This window comes from Salminus brasiliensis, chromosome 8, assembly GCF_030463535.1.
Source record: "Salminus brasiliensis chromosome 8, fSalBra1.hap2, whole genome shotgun sequence".
NCBI classification, from domain to species: domain Eukaryota; kingdom Metazoa; phylum Chordata; class Actinopteri; order Characiformes; family Bryconidae; genus Salminus; species Salminus brasiliensis.
Window position 1 is genome coordinate 16,774,440 of NC_132885.1, and position 23,598 is coordinate 16,798,037.

The window sequence follows — 23,598 nt, forward strand, 5'->3', positions numbered from 1 at the left end:
CGATATGGGAATTGTGAGCTCATGCCGATTTCTGGTATTTCTAGGTGCATACCTGCTCATACAAATCAAATCAAATGCCTTTGTATATCATAACATAACTTATTTGTATATCATAACTAGTGTTGACACAAAGCAGCTGTAGACATTCAGAAATCAGTAAAAAGAGAAGTGTAACAAGAAATCAACAACATAAGAGGACATGAAAACTGAAGACCCCCAGTGAGCAAACCAAAGATGACAGTGGCAAGGAAAAACTCCCTCAGAGCTGGAGGAAGAAACCTTGGGAGGAGCCAAGATTCACCCTCCTCTGGTCTGAACTTTATTAATATAATTTATTGATAAAAATCACTGAACCACCTACACAGTTGTACTACTCAGGTACGCAACATATTCTTAATCCTGATATAATAATCATGGTGTAGTATAACTTAATATAGTCATAGCAGTAAAGGTTAGAGTAAGAATGAGAGTAAGAATGAGAGTAGTGATTACTGTTAATAATGGTAATATTAGTAGCGGGAGTCATTTTCTAATGACTGTAAAAAACATGGACGTCGTTAGGGCTGAGCAATTGATTGACAATTATACTACAGTTGGTTCCGACCCCCCAATGTGATTGGCTGAGAGAAATTCTATGAGAGCTACGTTGCACAATAATGGCACTCTGACCAAAGCAAGAAGTAACCTAGCAACGACGCCCGGCGCTTACAAGACAAAAATGTCAGCAATGACAAAGCAGCAACCTTATAATTAGTCAAGTAAAAAACTGCCTACATGAAGTATAATGAGTTCATGAAATTTATTTGCTATTAATGACCACCCTGATACTTCAGATAAAAGCTTAATGCTGGAGATTTACCGCCATTATTCGCAAGTACACTAAGTACACTGAGTACACTTAACACAGACACTGTGGATGTAAAGCAGAGCAATACCTATCAGAAGTGTCGCTAGGTTGGTAGATAGGGTACATTTAGTGGTTTGAGATACGATATTATATCAGCCAATCAGAGGGAGCATGATCTGCTGCATCATTTAGGGTAGAGACAGGTAATTAATATAAGGCAGGCGAGTGTAAAACACAGTTCAGCTTCTCATAAAAGTAAGTTCTTAATATTTAACAGCTCTGGCAGTGTGTGTAACAGTGTGTGTAGCAATGGGATTAACATATACATAACATAACCTATACCATCACCCAATGTTTGGCCGATGCTGAGATTCTGATGATGTGGCTTTAGCAGCGAGGTGACTGGAATGGGACTGTTTATCTTGCGTAATGGCGATGACGATAATGGAACTGTGGTATGATCGAGAAAATATGCTCGAGGTTCGTGTTATAATGTGATATATTGACACTGATCTTGACAATCTAAACCTCTAATCAACATAATTTTGCATGTCGATTATTTCACATTAATTTTTTTTTATTCTGTTGTACTGTCCCCTTAAACATAGTATCGCATGTGTATTCATGTGACCCTGCATGTGTTATCAGTCTGCAACATGAAAGCAACGTGGAAGCAAACTCAATGAAGGAGCCAGCTGAGCAACTTAAACAGTGTATGCAGACATAAAAAGCTGGTTGTTCATGAAGCCAGGTAAAATTTGATTGTGGGCCGATCATCAAAAACACCTCTAGCATACTCTATATGGACAAAAATATTGGGACACCTGCTCATTTACTGTTCTTTCCAAAATCACTATAATAAAAGGGCACTCTGCTTTTGCAGGAGTAACTGTCTCTACTGTCTGTTTTCTATAAGATCTTTAAACACTGCTGTGAGGATTAGATTTTCTTCAGCAACAAAAGCATTAGTGAGGTCAGGATGTTGGACAATCACTACCACACCTCATCCCCAACTCATCCCAAAAGTATTGCATGGAGAACCAACATTCCAGAGAACACAGTTCCACTGCTCCACAGCTCAATGCGTGGGGGCTTTACACCCCTCTAGCCCATGCCTGGAATTAGGAATGGTGCAAATAGGTTCACGTTTATCTGCTCCAGAGACAATCTGTGTCAGCAACGGGCGCAACTTAAAGAAGCTGAATGCACTCATTAAACGGGCTGTCCACAAATATTTGGACATATTATGGATGCATTAATACCATGTTGTGACAATGAAGTTTATCAATACTACCAAGCATTACTAACAGCCAGCAGTGATGATAGGGATTAGCCTAACATTTCCCTATTGATACACTTCCACCTTCACAGACCATGCCCATAGCTGAAGAAGTCATTCGTTTTCCTGCAGTATATAAGTGACTGGACATCGCATAAGTCCAAGGATGTTCGACTGCTAAAGCTGAAACAGCCATGAAGAAAAGCAAAGGGCAGAAGCTGAATGAGACACAAGACCCTGAGTGAGTACACTGATACAGAATAGAGATGTTAGCATGGGCCGCTGCAGTGGACATGCTGTTCCTGCTGGTTGCATTAGAGCTGAGAGAGAGAGAGAGAGAGAGAGAGAGAGAGAAAGAGAGAGAGAAAGAGAGAGAGAGAGAGAGAGAGAGAGAGATGGATACTGCTGCAGACACAGGGCTCTGCTGGCCCATTTGCTTCCATTATTACCTCTCTCTGCCTCTATAAAGGCTTTATGTGCGACAGAGCCACGCAGCTTCAAAAGGAAAAGCTCTCCTTCAAAACCAACAGCATAATCACCAATCAGATGCCGCCAGCTTTGAAATAGAAATGAGTTATTTCACACACAAACAGGTGCTGCTACAGAGCCCCTTTCTTGGCGAGCATTTTGCTTCTGCATGTTCGTGTGTGTGTGTTTTTGAATGGGCGAATGTGTGTGTGTGTGTGTGATCTGTAAAGTATTCTCAATTATAAATGTGCATTGATGACTGATGTGAGTATATCAGCCATACCATTAAAACCACCTACCTAACATTGTGTGGACTGCCAAAACACCTCTGGCCTTTTGAAGCACGGCCTGCACAGAAGACTGTCAGCATGAGCTTTTTCAGCAATTTGTGCTCTCCGTGGGATCGAGCTGGGCGGGCTAAGCTTGAGAATCAATGAGCCTTGGGTGCCCATAACCTTATTACCTGCTTACAGTGTGTCCATCCTTCAAGCACTTTGGGTAGATAGTATTTACTGCATTCCGGAAACACACCAAAAGACCGGCAGTTTTGGAGGTGCTTTGACTTAGTCATGTATCCATCACACACTTGCCCTTTTTAATGATGCTCAGATCTTTAAGCTTCCCATTTCCTGCTTCCTGCAAGAACTGTCTGTTTGCTTGCTGCCTAATATGTATATCCCACCACTTGACATGTGCCACTGTAACAAGATAATCAAATGTTATTGACTTTACATCACTGGTTTTAATGGTATGGCTGATCAGTGTACATTGCCTGAAGGTTACAGCAGAATTACATTCAGACTTACATAAGTGTGTGGAGTGTGCGCACAGGTGTGGAAAAGAGCACATGTATGAATCACTGTGGGCTTCCATGTATATGAATTAATGTGTGTGTGCGTATACAAGTACCCTTCCACTGCTTTACAAAGCACAAGCTAATAAGCATGACTCATTTTTAGCACACATGCAGACACGCACCTCCCCAGATGTATGTGTGTATGCACACCTGTAAAAAGACTTAATATATGATATTAATAAATGTACCGGCTGAAGAGTGAAGCACAGAGTGAAACACAGAGCTCTCCACATGATGTAAGAAACAGGTAACAGCAGTTCAGCTCCACACTAAACAACTCAATTACTATGAGCACTAGAATGTCTAACAAACCTGAGACGAATAAGAAGAGACTGGTGAATAAAAAGTCTCTCTCTGGAACCGTGTTTAGGGATATGGTGCGGAATCCATTTATATTAGGACTGGGTGGTCTCTATCTCTCTCTCTCTCCCTCTCTCTCTCTCTCTCTCTCTCTCTCACACACACACACACACACACACACACACACACACACACACACAGAAGTTGCTTTCAAGTGGAATTAAAAGTGTTCATTGAACAGAGCTGCTCTGAATTGTTCTCAACACTCGTTACTGTTGAGAGGGAGAGAGAGAAAAAGAAGTCACAAAGGTTCAGTCCTTAGAGGCCCAATTTCCTCTCTTGAAAGGAAGCTCAAAGCTGTTAATGTAACATTGCTAATATTGCCTTTCACGCACAGATGTGATTTCCTCAATTTTCTTTGATTAAATGAGTGCAAGCAACCCTATCTGACTGTAATACAGAAGGAAATGTACTACATTCACTAATGTCCTTTCAATGCCACAGAATAGGCCTTAGAAATTAGTTATTATACACCAGTTATACAAAAAAAACAAAAAACAACTATAACAAATAGAGGCCTGGCATTAACATAAACTCTTGGTCATCAGATCGCTTTTAGATTTCAGATGTAAACGCACTCATTGTGATCAGAGTACAATTGGATGCAAACCACATTTGGAGCTGGGCACAAACGCATCTCAGCACATTTAACACTTTCGCAGATGCAGCCCCACCAGTGGGATTTGCCGTGGCTGGTCCCTGGTTGGTACGGTCTCACATGTAGGATTAGAACCTTCGGAACTCGTTCTAACGAGTTGTGCTATCTTGTCAAAGTGTGCTATAGGCTCTATAGGCTAAAAGCATTGTATAAGAAAATGCTCCCAGCAGAAATATAGGCAGGATAGGTAAAGGAGAAAGCCAATTGAGGTAATAAGAAAGTGTTTTGTAACCTTTTGTAACACTCAAGCTAGAGCTGGTCAATATGACAATATTTTATCGTGATAAATTTCGTTATTGTGGTACACGATATGCCTTTATGTGTGTATTGTGAATATGGCCAGTGCTTATAGAGCTTATAACTGCATGGTTCATTACAAAGAGTGTAATCAGTCTTATTTAACTAAATGGAGTGTAGCATATTTTTGCAACTACCTTGGTTGAAATATTCCTTCACATTTTCTGATAGAGCTGATACAGAATATACAAATATACAAATATATCCTTTTTTTCACTTTTTTCCCTTTTTTTTTTCGCATTGTAGGACCTCCACACTCTAAACTGCTGACAATCTCCCGGACCAGCCAGTTACAGGATATAAAACAGAAAGTTGATGTGCTTTAATGCAGGAAAGTAAAATCAGATCTCATCTGATCACACTTGAGAAGCATTTTAGTGACCAGTGTAAACAGAACTTGTCCAAAACCAGCACTATAGCCACTGAGATTCCTTCCTAAAACTAACCCTAGTAATCTGTGGATTTTGCCTTCCACTTGTGTCTTATGGTGACCTAAAGTGACATAAATGTAATCACTGTGTCTACTGTAAAAAGACTATTTGTTGGTGCCATATCTACTGTCCGGGGAAGGCTTTCTACTAGACTTTGGAGCACTGCTGTAAGGATTGTAATGTAATGGTGTATGATTACCACTCCACCTCATCCCATACTCTCCAAATCATCCCACAAATACTTCATGAAGAACCATCATTCCAGAGAACACAGTTCCACTGCTCCACAGCTCAATGCTAGATGTTTATACCCCACTAGACCAAGCCTGGCATTAGACATGGTTTCAATAACTGCTCCAGTTAAAACTGAAAATTTTCTACAGAGCCTGTACAAGCTGTCTGTGTGTGTGTGTGTGTGTGCATTTGTACTTCGGTGTCAGCAATGGGTGCAACCTGAAGTAGCCGAATGCCTTCATTAGACAGGGTGTCCACAAACATTTGGACATATAGTCTTTTTTTTGGCTTAAATTTCAAGAGAACACCTTTTCTTTCAAAATTCATAATATCTGTGATGGTATCTGCACACAAAAAGTGTCTTAAAGATGATGAAATGCTTTCCTTTGGATGGCTGCATTTCACCGAATGTGAAGTCAGATGAAGCTTAGGAGGGTGTGTGGGCTGGAGGAGCTCAGAGGAACCCAGCCTGATCACTGTAAAGAAACAGCCCAGCATTCTGTGCACATCTAAACTGATTTCTGTCATGCCTATGCTCTCCTGAAAGACAGTGTCTTTACTGGGTTATCCTTGAAAGCGGAGATAAGCAATAGCCAAGGCCCTGTTGTTGCAAGAGTGTTTGAGTTACTTTACCAAAGGTGATGTGTGTGTATACAAGCTTGTGTGGGAGGTACAGCATGGGCCTGGCTACAGCACGGCCCGGGCTTACAGTCTCTACTCACACATACTATAAACACACTGTCTCCATCACTTCCTACTAGTCAGAACTCCCTGCCACGCTCCTGCAATAACCCAACACAGCCAGACACACACACTTCCTCACACCCACGTGCAACTACGTGCGATTACAGTCCAGGAAAACTATAAATAATGTGGAAACGAGCAATGAAACATAGAATAAATAAAACCATGAAGAAATGTTTAGTTTTAGTGTTTTCAGTGAATAAAGAATAGTGCAGAAACTCATTTCCTCTATGCAGAACCTTGAATACCCCCAGATAGTACCAGGAGATGGTCAAGTCTTTAAGTAATGTGGGTTATTTATTATTAAAATATAATTCTGCTAATTTAGCCTTTGAATTTGAAGTTCTGTGGAACTAATAATTAAATCCGGTGATCCATTGATTTGGTAACAATCCAACAATCCAATAATCCAGTAATCACTGAGAACACAACAGTTTCAGCTCTTTTTTTTCAGAGAAAATATACATTCACATCAACAACCAACCTGTGGATCACACACTTCTTTGAGAGATAGAAATGGAAGAGAGAAAGAGGCAGGGAGAGAGCTTACTTGGTTAAATGCTATTTAGTGCTATTAGGTAGAGTCTGATCCGGTGTACGTGGCTAATGGAACAGAAAAAGTGAAGCTCCATTAGCAGAGCAGTGCAAACACACAGCTGAATGATGTCACTCTGCTCCTCTCTCATGTCAAACAAGCACGACTACACATGACACAATTAATTACAGCTAGTAACGTCACATACATGTATATCTGATTCACATTTAGGGACAAGAGATTCTGATATCTATTACTTTCTGCAAAATGACAGTTTGAGCAATGAATTCTGACAGTTCAATGAACAGCTAATAGCAGCTCTAAACAGCAGCATCCCATTCATGATAATGGAGGAAACTCCCAATTTCTCTAACACTCAACAGAGAAGTGTTGTCACTCACCGCCTTACTCACTCAGTATTTCACCATCCCACCAACACAACTCAGCAAACACCTACAAACACCTTGAAAAGGTGACTTTCAGCTCACACAGACCTGTCCACGAGTGCTCCTCTTACTCCTTGTATTCTCAATCCTCAGTTGTCCACACACCTTTACACAGATCCAGAACTAACTGCAGTCTGCGCCTGAGGGACAGAATCTCCTTAGAGACAGTCTTCCTGTCCTAAAGGAAGCAGAGGGACAGACTCTCGCTCTCTCAATCTTTCTGCCTCTCCCTCTCTCTCTCTCTCTCTCTCTCTCTCTCTCTCTGCCTCTCTTCCTATCTACCTACAAATCTATTGATCTGTCTGTCTGGCCAGCCATCTATCCAGCCATCCATCCCTTCTGTATTACTCTCAAATCTCAGTCATACACTATATGGACAAACGTATTGGGACACCGGCTCATTCATAGTTTTTTTCTGAAATCAAGGCTTTTAAAAAAGATTCTTCTGTCTCTGCTGTCCAGGGAAGACTTTCTACTAGATTTTTAAGAATTGATGTGAGGATTTGATTGCATTCAGGTCAGGATGTTGGATGATCAATGCCTCCCCAACTTATCCAAACAGTATTGGATGGAACACCATCATTCCAGAGAACACAGTTCCACTGCTCTACAGCTCAATGCTGGGGGGGTGTTCATACCCCACTATCCCACGCCTGGCATTAGGCATGGGGCCAACAGGTCCATGTTTATCTGCTCCACAGAGTCCTATTCTATTGCCATTACTTCTCTACAGGGTCTAAACAGAGTGTGTGTGTGTGTGTGTGTGTATTTGGACATTTGTGTCAGCAATAAATGCAACAAAAAGTAGCTGAATGCATACATTATAAGGGGTGTCCTCACACTTTTGGACATACAGTGAATTACTGCCCTCCTATCAACCTCCACAGTCCAGTCTAGTCAAAGATTTTAAGAGATGATTGGGTTTTAACTTTCAATGGAAGTCAATGTAAAAAGAGTTTATTCCAATTAATTCCAAAATTAATTTCTATTGGTGAATTTATCATCAGAAAATGTTGTCACTATGTAAAGAAAAACTGTTTGCATGTTTGGTTCAAGAAGAGAAGCAGTACCTGGGCAAAATAGATCAAATGGATGTGAGATGGACTATACATTTTAGTTGCTTCAATATTAAAAAGTACAGGGAATGCATGTCTGATATTCCATGTATATGAAGGACACAGCATTAATTTATTCTGATACACAGTGTGCTATCCTGTAAAACTGCCATTCACTACTGCATGGGTAGCATATCTGCAGCAATGAGCATTTCTTTTACAGAACATCTACTTCCCCCTGCTGGACAAAACAGACACAGCACAACATTTAAAAAACCTACTAGTAACTATGACTACCCCAGTACAGACCTGTCTTTCACAAGAGCATGAGCAGCATGAATAAAACACTGCAACTAGTATACTGTCACATTCACAGCAGTACAACTCAGCAGTGAGCTTTCTCCTACCTCCCACAGGGTCCTAAACTCCCTTTGCTCGATGCGCAGCAGCTCACTGAACTCTCGTGTTACAATGGTGGCGTGGCGAGGTGTGTTGTCCAAAATGGACTCCCCGAAGGCTGTACCAATGCCCAATGTGCAAATAGTGACCGCATCCTTAAGAGGACAGAGGGGAAACACTCATTAAAGACGAGAAGCGTGGAGACAAAAGTAGTACTGGAAGTAACTGGAAGCAAGAACCTACATTACGTTGTTGGGCCCAAGCCCAGATATCTCACATCTCTGTTTCTCTATACTCTTATACATTAAGGTTAAAGAGGTAATGTGTTCCTCAGTACTGAGAGAGAGGGGGTGGGGTGATGGAGGGCTGGGAAGAGTGCTATTCCAGCCCCAAGGTTAAGGATCTCAAGTATGAATAATTGGAGAAATCACTACAGGCTTTGTAGGGCTTCTAAAGCAAAACAAGCCTAAAATAGGCTTTATAAGCTTAATGGCTAATGCTTGTTGGTAAAGTATGAGCACATTTGATCAAAAGATGAAGGTATTAATTATTCATAAATTGAACACATTTATAATTGAACCACAACATTGTGAAATATCTTTTTGTTGCTGTCACACAAAATCCCTGTATTCACAAAATGGAAAGTTTACGGGAAAAGGAAACCTTTCAATCGAAGTTAAAAGTAAAAAAAAGTAAAAAGTAAAAAAATATTTTATTCCACATAAAATATTTAGTCATTTCTATTGGTCCATTCATCATGAAATGCTGACACAATGTAAAAACAACAGCCAGATTTGAATTATGTCAAACTGTGAAAAATGGAGATACAAGTTTTTGTGTAACAGTAACTAGCTGTTGAATTTACAGCCAGAATCATGAGAACTCAACATTTGTTATTACATGTGGATAAAAATGATTCTGATTCAAAATGATTCTCTACATTTGTCCCAAACATTATGGTGCCCATAATCGAAATAGGGCCATGGGGTGAAACTAATGGTAAAACTAACATGTGTAACAATATCCTATATTAATATCTAATATCATTTTAACCACTTGAACATTCAAAATTACAACTGTGGAGTTCAGAGAGTGCTGTTTGTCAGATAAAACTGTTTATAATCACAAAAGAGGGTGAACACCACATATGGCAGATGAGATGTTCAACATTACCTGATGGTTTGCGGTTTCAGAGACTTTAACATCCAGTGAGCCAGACAGGACAGCGTACCAGCTGGTGCCGATATCCCCCTGTCTGTACACTACATAAAAGACCACACCGAAAAATAAACAAATAAATGTGAGAGTGTGAGAAGACTACACCTCCAACACAATTCTGACATCACATTCTCTACATATAGAAACTGACAATTATGGAGTCTTGTTGAAAGTAGCATTTTGTTTATATGTGTTTGTGTGTATGCATGAGTCTCTGTATATGTCTGGTCACATTCTGTGTGTGTGTGTGTGTGTATGTGTGACCTACATGTAATGCCTTTCTCCAAACACTCGTAGAAACCACATAGACAGATTTGCTGCAGCAGGGTGGGGTGGAACTTCTCAAATGCTTTCACGCTCTTCAGTCGGGCCATGATAATGTCCACATCTTCTCCTGAGCGCTCTGATGGCCTAAACACACACACACACACACACACTCACACAATTCATATATAATAGCTGTATATCTCACTGATTTACTGCTAAATCACAATACCACAAGTGTCACGGTTACAGCATTACAGCATTCTACACCATGTGTCAAAAAGAAACACATTTATAGCTTAAAGAGAAGGAGGAGGGCTGACTAAAGTCAAGGCAGTGGTCTAATTAAGTCCTTGAGGACCGAGTTAGAGACTGAGAGTCTATTTCAAAAGGGTCAATTCTCCGATTCCACACAACTGGGAATTAAAAGTCGACTTCAAAGCTTGGCACAAAGATGTTTAGGTCTCTGGACACATGGATTGTGAGATATTCTGCTGACACTGTTTAGACAGACTGTCTGAGAACTGCTTTACACAGCAGCCATGAAAAATATGTCAAATATTCAATTTCTAACAAAAAAGTGGCACAGTCAAACAGTCAAACACCTTTGACAATGCTTAAACATCTCCACACCCATGTTTAAAACAGTTTCCTGTTCTACTTAAGTGTGCTGTAGCCCTGCCCTGATTGGCTGAATGAGGTGGAAGGCTGTGGAAATGAATCTGCCATCAGCTCAGAATGTATTTTCACAAGAATTCTGCCATAGGCTGAGTGCAGTAGGCTATTGCAAAGCGGAGAGGCGCTGTTGCTCATTTAACACGTGAATTCTAGCGTGATGTGAGTGGGATTAAATACAAGTAGATGAAAGTCCTTATTTGACATATAATATGTATAATTTTAAAGTACCATCCTCACTGCGGTAGAAGCACAGTGTCCTTTTTATTTTGCTCATTTCCTGACTTGATTTTTTTAATGTTCCATATCATGGAAATTCATTCAATTTCTGAGATGTAAATGTGTGTGTTTTGTGTGTTGTATGTTAAAACAGTGAGGCTTTCATTATTTGGATAGTACACTCAAGACACTTTGTAGATTGTAGACCTTGCTGTAAAAGCTGTAAAAATAACCTGTTTGCATTTTCTTTGTAATATTCAACCTATACAAATGTGGCTAAAGCAGTTTGGGATGCCCGCTCAAGCTGAAGTAAGAAGGAATGTTTACAGTACAGGGCAGCCAGTCAGAACAGAGATCAGTTTTAGAGGCACACCAAAACAGCCTGTTTATTTCTAAGGGATGAAGAGAGCTTGAGATGGTAATCTAAAATGAACCATGTTTGTGGTACTGCATTAAAAAATGTTAAAAGTTGAAAAAAAATAACATTCAAGAAAAATTTAGGATATGATCCTTTAATTTCTCATTTTTTAAAAATGACTAAACAAAAACTGTGATGCACGTAAAAAAGTAAAAAATCTATAGTAGGTATTCCAGTGTCCTTTTTTCACACCATATTTCAGTTATAAGAAAACTAGCACATATTTTATGTTTACATAGATAAACCCAGAACATCAGAAGTATATTAAAAAGAAACTCATTTAGAGACATGATACCATAGTATAATCTTTTTTAACCAATCAGAGGGCAGCTCATGAGTGATCGAGACTCAATAATTTATGGAAACACACTGTTACAGCTACACAAGAAGCATATCACAGTTTGAACAGCCAGTGCAGAGCAAATGTCAGGGGTCTTGTTAAATGGAAACCTTGTGTATTTAAAGTGGGACTTACAGGTGAGTCACACCTGAGCAAACTGCAAATGGTCACCCTTTCATCTGTGTGTTTGTGCGTATGCGAGTGTGTTTGTTAAGGAAGAACTAAAGGCCCATTTACTATGCAAACACATCTGGTACACCATGCCACGTTGTCACCATGCACACTGTATTTTAACCCTGATCCAAGAACAGCTTCTTATAGAACATGCTGTGGGAATTCTACACTTACTGTCCCTGAACACTGCCATGGGATCAGCCTTAAGGTTCAGGATTATAGTGCTGCAGAAAAACAAAGCTTAGGCTTTCTTTGTGTTCTGGGACGAAGTCTTATAGACACGTGGGATGAAGATTACCTCAGCAATGCAAAGAGAAACATGTGGAGAGAAAAAGGGCCGCTCACCATCCAAAGCAAAACACCTCATGTGTGAAACATGGGCAGGTATGGCTGTCAGTGGGACTGACTCATTGGTCTTTTTTAATGGTGGTGTTTCTGCTGACAGCCGTATTAGAATGAAGTGAAGGGAAGCGAGGCATCTTAGCTGCAAAAATCTGCAAAGATTTCATTTAGTGAAGACAAAACTGAGAACAAAAAGTCATGAAAACAAGCAGAAACTGGCTTCAGAAAACGTGACAGAGCATTGCCAGGGAAGACAGCCAGGCTTTACACTAGATGCTGGAAAATTACTGAGAGGATCTGAATGCATTCAGCCACAGAGTGTCTCGTTCTACAGGGAATGCTTTTCCACAGAGATGCAAGCTAAAGGCCTGTGTAATTAACAAGTGTTTGCTTACTAACGAATTAACTATCAACTAATTAAGTTTACCACAATATAAGAATCACAAGCAAAAACCTACAAACCATGATCTAGACTCACACACTGCATCCCAGCACATAACTCCAGATACGGCCAAAACATGACTCCATCTATCTATCAATGTAGATATACATGGATGGATGGATGGACAAATAGCTTGGTAGGTTGTAGGGATATATCACAATTTTTGAAAGACAATTGTACAATACATAATCTTTATTTTACTTTTACCTTGAATGCATTGTTAATGGCGGATTCCTAAAACCTGTTAATCAAATAATCTCTCATATTGAGTCCAGTAATATTCAATATCTGCTGCACTTATTAATTATTAACTAATTAAACAGCACCAATTTTACTCTCTGTAATGAAACCAGCTAGTCCATTCTATGATATTAGCTTTACCAGAGCAGTGACAAATGGCACCATAGTCTGTTTGTGTGTGACTGCATTTCTGCCAGATCAGCACACATTACCAACCCCAGTCAGACCACCCATTATATACTCTACTAAATCAACCACTCCACATACCTCAAATGGCTGATGAATGCACTTTATTTATGGCAGTTAAATGTGGAGCTGCAGAGTTCAGTGCTGGAGGGTTTCATTTCCACGTCCATGTTTCTGCTGTTCACACAGCCCAGCAAAGACAGACAAACACATCTCTCGCATACGTTCCTGCTCCAGCAAAAGCCTCTGCTGCTGTTTTTCACTTTTGGACATAATGTGACTCTGGTAGTTGTTCTTTACATTGTGTCAAAGGATCATGATGAATGGACTAATAGAAGATAAAAGTGGAGATAAAAGGTTTGACGTGACGTGGTTGGTGTGGCGCAACAGATAACACCACCACCTACCATTGTGTTACAACAACACCATGTGGGAGACCAGGGTTCGATTCCCGGTCTGGGTGACTATGCTGCGCTACACCAATAAGAGTCCTTGGGCAAGACTCCTAACACTACATTGGCCCACCTCTGTAATACGAGTAACCTTGTAAGTCGCTCTGGATAAGAGCGTCTGCTAAATGCCATAAATGTAAATGTAAATGTAAATGTTTGAATGACGCATTAATGAGATGCAAGCTTCTGTGGGTACTGTGTTAACTTCAGCTTTTCATGCAGACAAGATCAATCTCAGCATGATCCGACCACCACAAGCGCATGATCTGAAAAGATAAAGTATTAAATTTGGCTAAGAGGGGGGGTGTTTGTTTGTTTGTTTGTTTGTTTTTGCTATACATACTGAAAATGGAAGCATCTTACCCTAAGTGAGGCACATTTTCAGACACTCGAATTCTGAATTTTGTAAATCACTGCAGATATATCACATCCCAAAAAGCAGGGCTAGTATCACTAAAGATCCTTTAACAGAGAACAAGAAAACTTGCATAATTACACAATACTGACACAGTACAAGATCATATTGTCATAAATATATATTTAACATTCAAAAACACACCAGCAGACACACACTGACCAAGCATCATTCAAAGTGTGCAGAAGATGTACCCCAAAGGTTTCATCCTATAGCAAAATCCTCAGCATTGTGGCCAATTACATGGCATTTGGAGAGCAGCTCTGGCTAATCATCCACGTCCATCTCCGAGTGAGGACGGTTGTAAAACTGTGTGTATATTGATTTGCCCAGAGATGATGGAGCCATTAATCCTGGATAAGCCCGGCTCGCAGCCCATTTAGTGGCACGGTGAGATCAGCGCGTGCCATAAACACATTAGGAAAGAGACTGGAGTCGATGATCGCGTAATAAAAAAAGGGCTGTGTGTAACCCTGGATTCACCTGCAGGTGGTGTATCTGGATCACATGACGGTGTGTGTGTGTGTGTGTGTGTGCGTGCGTGCAACGCCTGGGGATGAAGTTATTATAACAGACGCAGCTCAGGTTAATGACAGGACTGAAGACTCACTGAAGCGATCGTCCTGATGGGGGGAAATAGAGGGGGGCAGTTCAGCAGCCTGATTCCCCAAACCTGGCTGAGCGGTGTTGAGGTGTGTGCCAGCGTGCTTCACAATGAGTCTGCAGTAACAAAGCCACTGCGGTGGTGCTGCTCTCTCCTCACATCGGAACTTACACACACGCACACACACACACACACACCTATATACAGACTGTAATTCTCCTCAGACTCTAAATCACACCTGTGACCATCATAAACGTGAAGATGTCAAGGCTGTGCAGCAGATAACGTGAACGCCTGCGAGGCTGTGCAATTTCTGGGGCTCAGAGGTGGGCAGGGAGGCACGAGACCACGAGGCTGAAGTAGATCTTCCTCGAATTTTCTTTACCTTCAGGTTTCTGGACAGGCGACAGAATTTAGCTCATTTCTCATCGAGGGGGGTGGGGGGGGTGCAGCCGAAAACGCCAACTTCAGCATCGTGGACATTAGATGGTTAACTCCATCTAAAACTGACCTGACCTGTGTGTTTACATGCCTAACACACGCAGCTACTTTCTCCTTAAGCCTCGGCGAGCTGTTTCTAGCGCCTACAGGCTGCCTACACAGCGGGCTGTGACCCACATCCCTGGACCAAACTCAAACTCAGTCCCTGACCCAAAAAATAAACACAATCGTCTCATAAAAACGAGCAGAACTTAAGCTTACCGCTTATCGAGACAGACTATCCATTCAGCAGACGCGGAGGAATGGGCAGAAGTATGAGCTGCCACCATCTTTGACGAGATCATGGACTCGGGGAGGCAGTTCGCATCGTCCGGACTTGTTAATGGGTGACTTTCCTTTGAGGCATCCCCAGAGCTCACACCAATAAGTAGACGCTAACGCTACAAGTACTGAAGGGCGTCACTGCTGTATTAACCTAACTGCACTGATGAACTTTTGTGTGTGTGTGTGTGGCTGTGTTCAATCAGCAGAAGCTAACTAAAACTACATTACAGAGAGAGAGAGAAAACAAATAAGCCTGTCCTGGTGGAGTAGCTGCTGCTGGCTGTGGCGGCACTGTCTGCAACACTGCTGGGACTTCAGTGGCAGCCTCGCTGCACAGTGCGTGGGAGGGATGGACCAGTAGCTGCCTACTGCAGTCTATCAGATAGAGCAGTATGGTACAGAGGAATACTTTACTGGACCACCAACTGCACTGGACACATGCCCTGGTAACTTAGATTTACTCAACTACATGTTAATGAGTTTGTGTTTATTATTATTATAATATAATATAATAATAATATTAAGAAGATGTTATTGTAAGATGTAATTGCTTAGACTCAAGGTAGCTTTACACAATCAATGAAGAAAATAATACCAGCCAAAAAGTCCAAATAAATTAATAAATACTTGGAAAAATAAACGTTTAAATACAACAGAAGTGCTAATAAAATATTGAATATAGTAATATAGTAATAGAAATATTGAATAAATGAAAATACAATGTGCAATACCCCCCCATACATGTGCAATTAAGAGTCATTTGCAATTTCCTGTGAATAACCTGTAAATAATATTGTTATTGCTTTTTTACTTCTATTATTTATTTTGTGTATATAGTGTAATTTATCTACGTTTTTGTAACTGAGTGTCTTGCTATCCCTTTCTGCTGTGACACCGAGAATGTCCCCATTGTGGGACTAATAAAGGATTATCTTATCTTATCTTATCTTAAATATGATGCAAAACCTATGATGTATACAATTTCAATCCAATATACGTTTCGCAAAATTCATCAAATGTTTGCCAGCTCTGTTTGCATGCAGTGTTCATACTCACCTCTTCCAAAACACTTTTCCAGCCAATAAGCAATGGGGGGTGTTCATGCTCATGCACAGGACAGGGGAAGAGGAAGGGCACGGTTGAAGACATTGGTGAGGCGTTTGAACAGTGGAGAGACCTCTGCACCTTGAAAGGCATGAAAAGGGATGAGGATGTTGCTCTATTCCTGCTGGATTGGTGGGGAACACTTGACTTATTTTTGCACAGAAATCAGTATTGTCAGTGTTTACCCGTTGTTTTGTCCCGGTTACGAATGTTTGTGATAGATCATCACAACTTGCTCAGCAGCAGCAATTGTAGCAACAGTTTGTTTTAAGAGGCGGCTGAGTTCAAATATAAACAGTCATTCTCTAGAACTGTAGACAGCACCTTTAACTCCAACCATATAGTCGAGAGGACACCACTAGGATCAGGATGAAAACTTTAGAGGGCTCAGATTCTACATTTTACTTGTAGTTTATTAATTTCCCTAAAATAATTTAGGCAATATTTAAGTTATTTGATGTACTAGGTGGAAAAACACAGATGTGATTTTACATGGCCTTTAATAATCCTGTTATTTTGCCTAAGAAAGAAGATTTTCCTTTCATGGTGAGCACGTAACCACAGCGGCTCACAGGAGTCACATAGCATAGCACAGCATAGCATTGATATCAAAGCTTTGTTTTTCAGCACAGTAACAATAACATTGTAATGATATTTTGTAAGAATTCCTGAGTCTTATTGGATAGTGTTGCTGTCCTCTCTGTGTCCTCTCTGTGTGGTGTGCAGTGAGCTAGCGGAAGAGATTGTAGCTGGATGGTTGGTTTTTAGCCTAGCACAGACACCTGCTGCCTTCCCTGGATTTAGCTTCCTCACCAAGTTTCATTTACCCTTCAACCCTTCCATCCAAAAGGATAATCCTTTGCTGTGATCCTCCTGCAGAGCAAGAATTAGGATACCAATCAGTCATATGTGGCATTGTGAGCGATGTAAGGTGTGTAGATCAGCTCTTCTCACTTCTGTCAGACTGATTGTGTGGCCCAGTGTCCTTTAGTCAGAGCTTCATCCTCTAGGGGCTGTTGCAGAAAACGTTTTCTCGTCTACTAAACAGGCTAGACTCTGTTTAAATAAACTGATAGGGAGTTATTTACTTGATCCATGCAAGAATTGTGGTATTGCTGGCTCAGCACCAAGAAAGACTTGCTAAATCACAAAGGGTGAGGTCACACAAAGGCCATTTTGTTCTTGTCTGCAGGGGTCTCGCAGACTTTCTCTGCTCAGGCGCCACAAGCAGTTCCATCCCAGAGACCTCTTTTGCGCCCCTGAGACCTCAGCCCCAGTCATCCTGGAGAGCACCTCAGCGACCATATGTTACTCACTTCAGCTCTCCTACGCATTTTCTCTGGGGTGACTTGTTCACAACAGTAGATCTGAAGGACACATACTCATTTTCACATTCTCATAGCACAATAACACAGACAGGTCCTGTGTTTTGCCTTCTAGGGCTTGGTGTTCCAATTCAAAGTCTTGCCTTTCAGACTCTCCCTGGCATGGAGTACATTTGCATGCAGGCTGCACTCTCGCCGCTGATAACTCAAGAGCTGAAGATTTCCCCTGGGCCAGGACTCCTTGGTTCATGACTGGCCAAACAAATTTTTGTATGCTTCTTCTCCAAGCTCTCCTGAACAAGGTCCAGAAAGAGGGACATAGCATTCTACTGGTGGTCCTGTGGTGGTCCATACCATATGTAGTTTCCACTATTTATGTCTCTGCTGCAAGGAGCTCCATGGGGAGGGTGACCACAAATTAAAAACACAATCTTGAGTGCTCGAGCCCCGTCCGCTCAGGTTCTGTATGCTGGCAGATTGAAGGCATTCACAGAATGTTGTGTGAGCCATTAGATTGATCCTTGTTTTTGCACAGTGGAGTCAGTGCTTCCTTTTTTTACAGTCATTACTGATAGCTGGGAAATTTTGCTACAATCAAGGTCTCTGTGGTTGCCCTCTCTTCTTGTTTGACCCCAGCTAGAGATTTCTGTCTGGGATCACAAATATGGGGTAAAAAGGCTACGTCCATCTCGAGGGGGTAGGCACCCACACTGGAATGTGAACATTGTTTATGTAAAGGATAAAAGGTAAAGGTAAAGGATAAAGGTGCACGTATTCGTCACTGTACAGCGTGGACTGTACAGCGAAATGTGTCCTCCGCATTTAACCCATCTGGTAGTGAACACACACTCACACACACACATGTGTTAGGGGCAGTGAGTACACACACACACCCAGAGCGGTGGGCAGCCAACTCCAGCGCCCGGGGAGCAGAGAGGGTAAAGGGCCTTGCTCAAGGGCCCAACAGTGGCAGCTTGCCGAGCCCGGGAATCGAACCCACAACCCTGTTATCGATATCCCGGCGCTCTAACCGCTGAGCCACCACTGCCCCACCCACCACTGCCCCACGTGCCCATGTGTCAGAACATATTATTTGTTCCTACAAAGTTCATAAAAACTAACCAAAGAAACTATAAAAATTAAAAAATGAAATAGAGATTGTTTTTTTAGACACACCATTAGACACACCATCCAGGAAGATTCACGGAAGACAAGCATCCAGACTTTTTTCTGTTTCGCACTGAGTGTCTTCATACGCAGACTGAAGACTCACCTCTTCCAAGAGGCAAAGTATAGCATATGTTGAGTATTGTGGTCTCTCTACTGACTGTTGTGTTTCGTAGTGTCTAAGCTTAGAGGCATCTTTTAGATCCTAGTCTATACGAACCCCAGTCTCCCACATGGTGTGGTAGCTCAGTGGCAGGTAGTGGTGTTATCTGTTGCGCCACACCAATCACTATTTATATTTAATTATCCAGAGAGACAACCCCAGAGCTATGGGGGTATGACACTGTTGAGTTTCATGCTGCCCTAAAACACTTGTATACATTGTAAATATTCATTTTTCAGCCCAGTATACCACGTCGCTGGAGACCACTGTGCTGTGGCCCTCCAAGCTGCCCAGCTCTGTTCTAACATATTCAAACAATATAAAGGATCAAAGACTTCCTTTTAGAATATTCGGAAGAACAAAACCGCAGGTCAACTGAAGCATTAGTAAGCAGGTTTTTGTCTAAATCCTGTCAATACTTGTTAGATAACTTGAACAGAGTTCACATGTAATTGCCCTTATGGAAAGCTAACAGTATTTTTTAGCTCCCTGGGACATTGCCGGGTATATGTGTTGTCACGGGTCAGATGCAAACTGTTTCACTCTGTTCTCTGCTGTCTGAGCTCCACACACAGGCATGCTGAGCAGCTGTGTCCAAGTGTCATTATTAAAGTGTCCACTCAGCAACCCAGAGGAATTCAGTCCCACAGAGAAAATAAAAGCGAAAGATAGCAAGAGAGAGAGAGAGAGAGAGAGAGAGAGAGATAGAGAGAGAGAGATATCATACTTGCTAGTACTTGCTGACTTTGAACTCTACCAGAGCAACCTTGGTTGTGTGAAACAGGCAGTGGCAGCCCACACAGATGTCAATTTAACAGGCTAATGGCTATAAAGTTAAGGACAACATAAACACAACCTGGTAATGAGGCCATACCGATGCAGGATCAAAGGTAACAAGCTAGGAATCAGCTTTGAGCCGCGGAACTACTCGGAAAGCAACCCGCAGTCTAGGTTTTGAACTGGTCCTGGGAAACATCCATGCAGTTTCAAGCCTGAAGCGATTGACACACACAGTCATTGAGCACAGTGAAAGACAACAGCATCGTGACTCCAATAACACAAACTGAAGTCTCCACATTCCTCCCACTGTTTCCAAGGTAACACAAAGAAAGACTTCAGTTGCTGTGTGTGTGTTACAGAGCCCATGCTTTGAGGCGTTGAAACACACTTCTCTACTTACAAGCCAAAATGATGAATATGGGTGCATTTTGTGCCCCTTTTTGCAGGGCTACTAATAGCTTCATATACTGATCAACTGAACTGGTGTACCAGATACGATTTGTCCAGAAGGTGGCAGCATTCTTTTATGAGTGCATGGGATTCTGATTGCTCCTGGTCTCCATTCAGAATGATAAGAGGCATGTCACGGTCAGAGGTTTTCCAGTGTAGTAGTTATAGTTCAAGACCTAATTACCTATTTATCTACCCACCAAGATGTCTGTCTGTCTATCTATCTATTTATCTATCTATCTATATCTATATCTATATCTATCTATATCTATCTATCTATCTATTGAAGAGTATGTATCCACATTTTCTGGTGTGCGTGAGACCAAGTTCTTCAAACACACTTGACCTCCAAAAACGTAGCTCACTCTCCACCCCTTAAAAGTACAAACATTCGCAAAGCTGTAGTCATTAACGTTCTCCCAGGCAGTCTAATTAAACCGTAGTCAATATTACTTGTTACTTACCCCAGAAGCAGTCAACAGTCAGTTTGACACTGGTTAAGCAACTGCATCTTACCACACGTTTTGAAGCAGTTTAAGGAGTTTCTGGCCTTCCTGACTCCTGCTCTAACATAAAGACTGACAATCAGAATCAAGAAGAGCTCTGACATCCCAGTTATATACAAGAAGTACACAGTGAAACACAACAATGTTGTCCAGGCCCTCTTTGCAACATGCTGGGCAGATCATTAGCTGAAGCAGGTGAGAAAATACCAGGCCACAGCTGAGACTGAGAACCAGAAACTTCAGACAACGTACCAACAAAACGCTATTGGAGTAGATCTACGTAAAAAAAATGTGATATTTAGTTTAGCATGGCAGTCTAGGAGTGGTAATAGAGTCCCTGAGCGTTCTACATAAACTTTAACACATAAGGAATGGAGAGATTTCTAGACAGACATAAGACAGACTCAATAAAACACACAGGGCCCTATCTTGCACCCTGTGTGAGACACACGTCGCAATGCTCATTGCTATCTTACACACCACCTTTCGCCTGCGGCGTTTAAATTGCAATGGTGCTTGCGAATATATCTACGCCGATGGGGCGTGGTTGGTCTCGCAATGAGGTGTTTTCGGGTAAATTTCTGGCGTATTGCTATCTTGGTAACAGAAAACACAGGTACACACACTGACTAAAAACAACCTAGGCAGACGACAGCAATCAGACGTTCATTGCTTTCTTGGCAGTAAATTGTCAACACAGGCGCGCACATGGACACACAGCAGTGCACAAACCCATAGCTTGTGCCAGTTGACTTTTACATCAACAACAAACAGAAAACAAAAAATAAGAATAAAATAATATTATTCTGGAAGCGAGGCGCTCCACCGCTTCAGCAAGCCTTCCCAGACCATACGCAATGCAAAAAGTCAGACTGGACCTGGCTCTTAAAGGGAATGGCAAGTGACACGCTGATTGGTTTATTTGGGCATGTTACGCCCAAAACACACCCATGAATAATTAAGAGACGCTATGATAGCAAAGACACACTGACTCTAAATCAAGCTGCGTGGTGCACGGTTGCCGGCTGGCCTAATAAACATTAGTTTTGCTTCTAAACATTTTAATCGCAACATATACCTGCCTTCTACAACCAAGGACAGTCCTCTAGGTCCTTAGGTTGGAAAGCAGGAAACATTAGAACAACAATTACTACTTGCCCTTTGGATTTTTGTGTTTGTTATGCTGGTTTAGTGTATTTTGGAAGCTGGCCACACACACCTAGATACCGAGGTGCAACCCATATCCTATTGATTACACCTGGCTGCACTGTGTTTGCTCCATCAGTGTTACCTGAAAAACCAAAAGTGAAAACTGAACCTCATTACTAGAAATTTCATGAACATGATTAATGACTGAGAAGGAAGCTCCATAAACATGTAGTGCACTAAAGAGTGTTATGGCAGGCTCAAATATCATGTTTCACATGAGAAATTAGTCCAGATTCAAATACTGTAACCTTTTTTGGAAAGATGACTACCACACACAACCCACTAAAGAATCTTTGGCATTTGAGCAAAATATGTGAAGACTTGTTCCCAGTTTCTAGGACATGTCTTAAATAACTGTATAATATTTACTAATTAACGATGAACGCAACAACAGTGTAACTACTAGTGATTTATTCACTGCAATAGCTAGATTACCATGGTACAGCTTGTGTAAATGCCTGTTTACCAACTTCAGTTTTGACTCATGAGTGCATCATCAGCGCATCATCCATTGATAGTTGTAACAGCATATCCTCTCTTATGTAATTATGCTTGCGTAATACGGCGAGGGTAGTGATATTTACATGGGCTGCTGTTTTCTTGTTACATCACTTGAGATACATTTATGTAAAAATTAACGATAATACACATGTATTTGCATAAGCTGTATTACAGGACTCCACTGGTAACAGCTGATACATCACCAGCAGTTGCTTTGTTGTTGGATAAAATGGGAGGAAATGGCAATTGTTAGATACACTTCATTTCATCGCTGTCCAATGAAAAACATGTATCTCCAGAATGATGAGTTTACTAGAAAAGGGGAAAGTGTTCTTAACTTTAAATAGAAGTTAAAGTAAAATAAGAGCTCATTCCAAGTAATGTATTTATTACACAGTGAGCAGAGCAGCTACAAAATGAAAAAACAATGGAGATACATGGTTTTCATTGGACAGCAGAGTTGATTTTACCAGCCCATTGCACTAGAAGACAAACATAAGGTTTGAGTGTAATTCCATGTGAATGAGGAAAAGAGCCCCCGACAGGGCTTCTGGGCTCATGTGAGGGCGAAAGGGATGAGGGTCGCTATTTTTAACACAGTCTATAGTGATTTACATTTTAATCTGGGGAGGTGAGGTCAACAGCATTCAAGTGCCAAGGAGAAAACTGGGATTTCATCATCGGCCCTTTACTGTGTACTAGTCATTTTACTGCAACAAACTTTACTTTAATTTACATTACCTTAAGAAAGTGACGGCAAACCCCACTGAGTGCTTGTGTATTAAAGAGCATTTAGCTCATAACAGGACACATAAGATAAGATGCTAATATGTCAAAAGCTGGCTTCCATATTAGCTACAAGAGGATAAATGTTGGGAGTTGTTCTTCATCACCACATCAACGCAGTAATCATGTTTTCCTGGCACATAGAATGCAAAGGTATTGCCAACAACACTACCATTAAGTCTCTTACCTTCACCCTTAAAAATAAAAGTGCTTCAAATGGTACTTTTTGAGCCATAGAACTAGG

General features: G+C 41.3%; 1 protein-coding gene across 2 annotated transcripts in view; it reads right to left on the minus strand.

Annotated features, from left to right (window-relative positions):
- Positions 1-15,649, minus strand: part of rapgef4a (Rap guanine nucleotide exchange factor 4a) — a 56,546-nt gene extending 40,897 nt beyond the window's left edge. Inside the window, exons 1-4 of one of the 2 annotated variants that reach the window (XM_072685838.1) lie at positions 15,301-15,649; positions 10,096-10,238; positions 9,783-9,871; positions 8,618-8,764 (exon numbers count right to left, since the gene is read on the minus strand). In XM_072685838.1, coding sequence (XP_072541939.1) covers positions 8,618-8,764; positions 9,783-9,871; positions 10,096-10,238; positions 15,301-15,383 — 462 coding nt within the window. In that variant the 5' untranslated portion in view covers positions 15,384-15,649. The remainder of the gene's footprint in view (positions 1-8,617; positions 8,765-9,782; positions 9,872-10,095; positions 10,239-15,300) is intronic. The other variant, XM_072685840.1, reaches the window with a different exon arrangement.
- Positions 15,650-23,598: the final 7,949 nt, after the last annotated feature.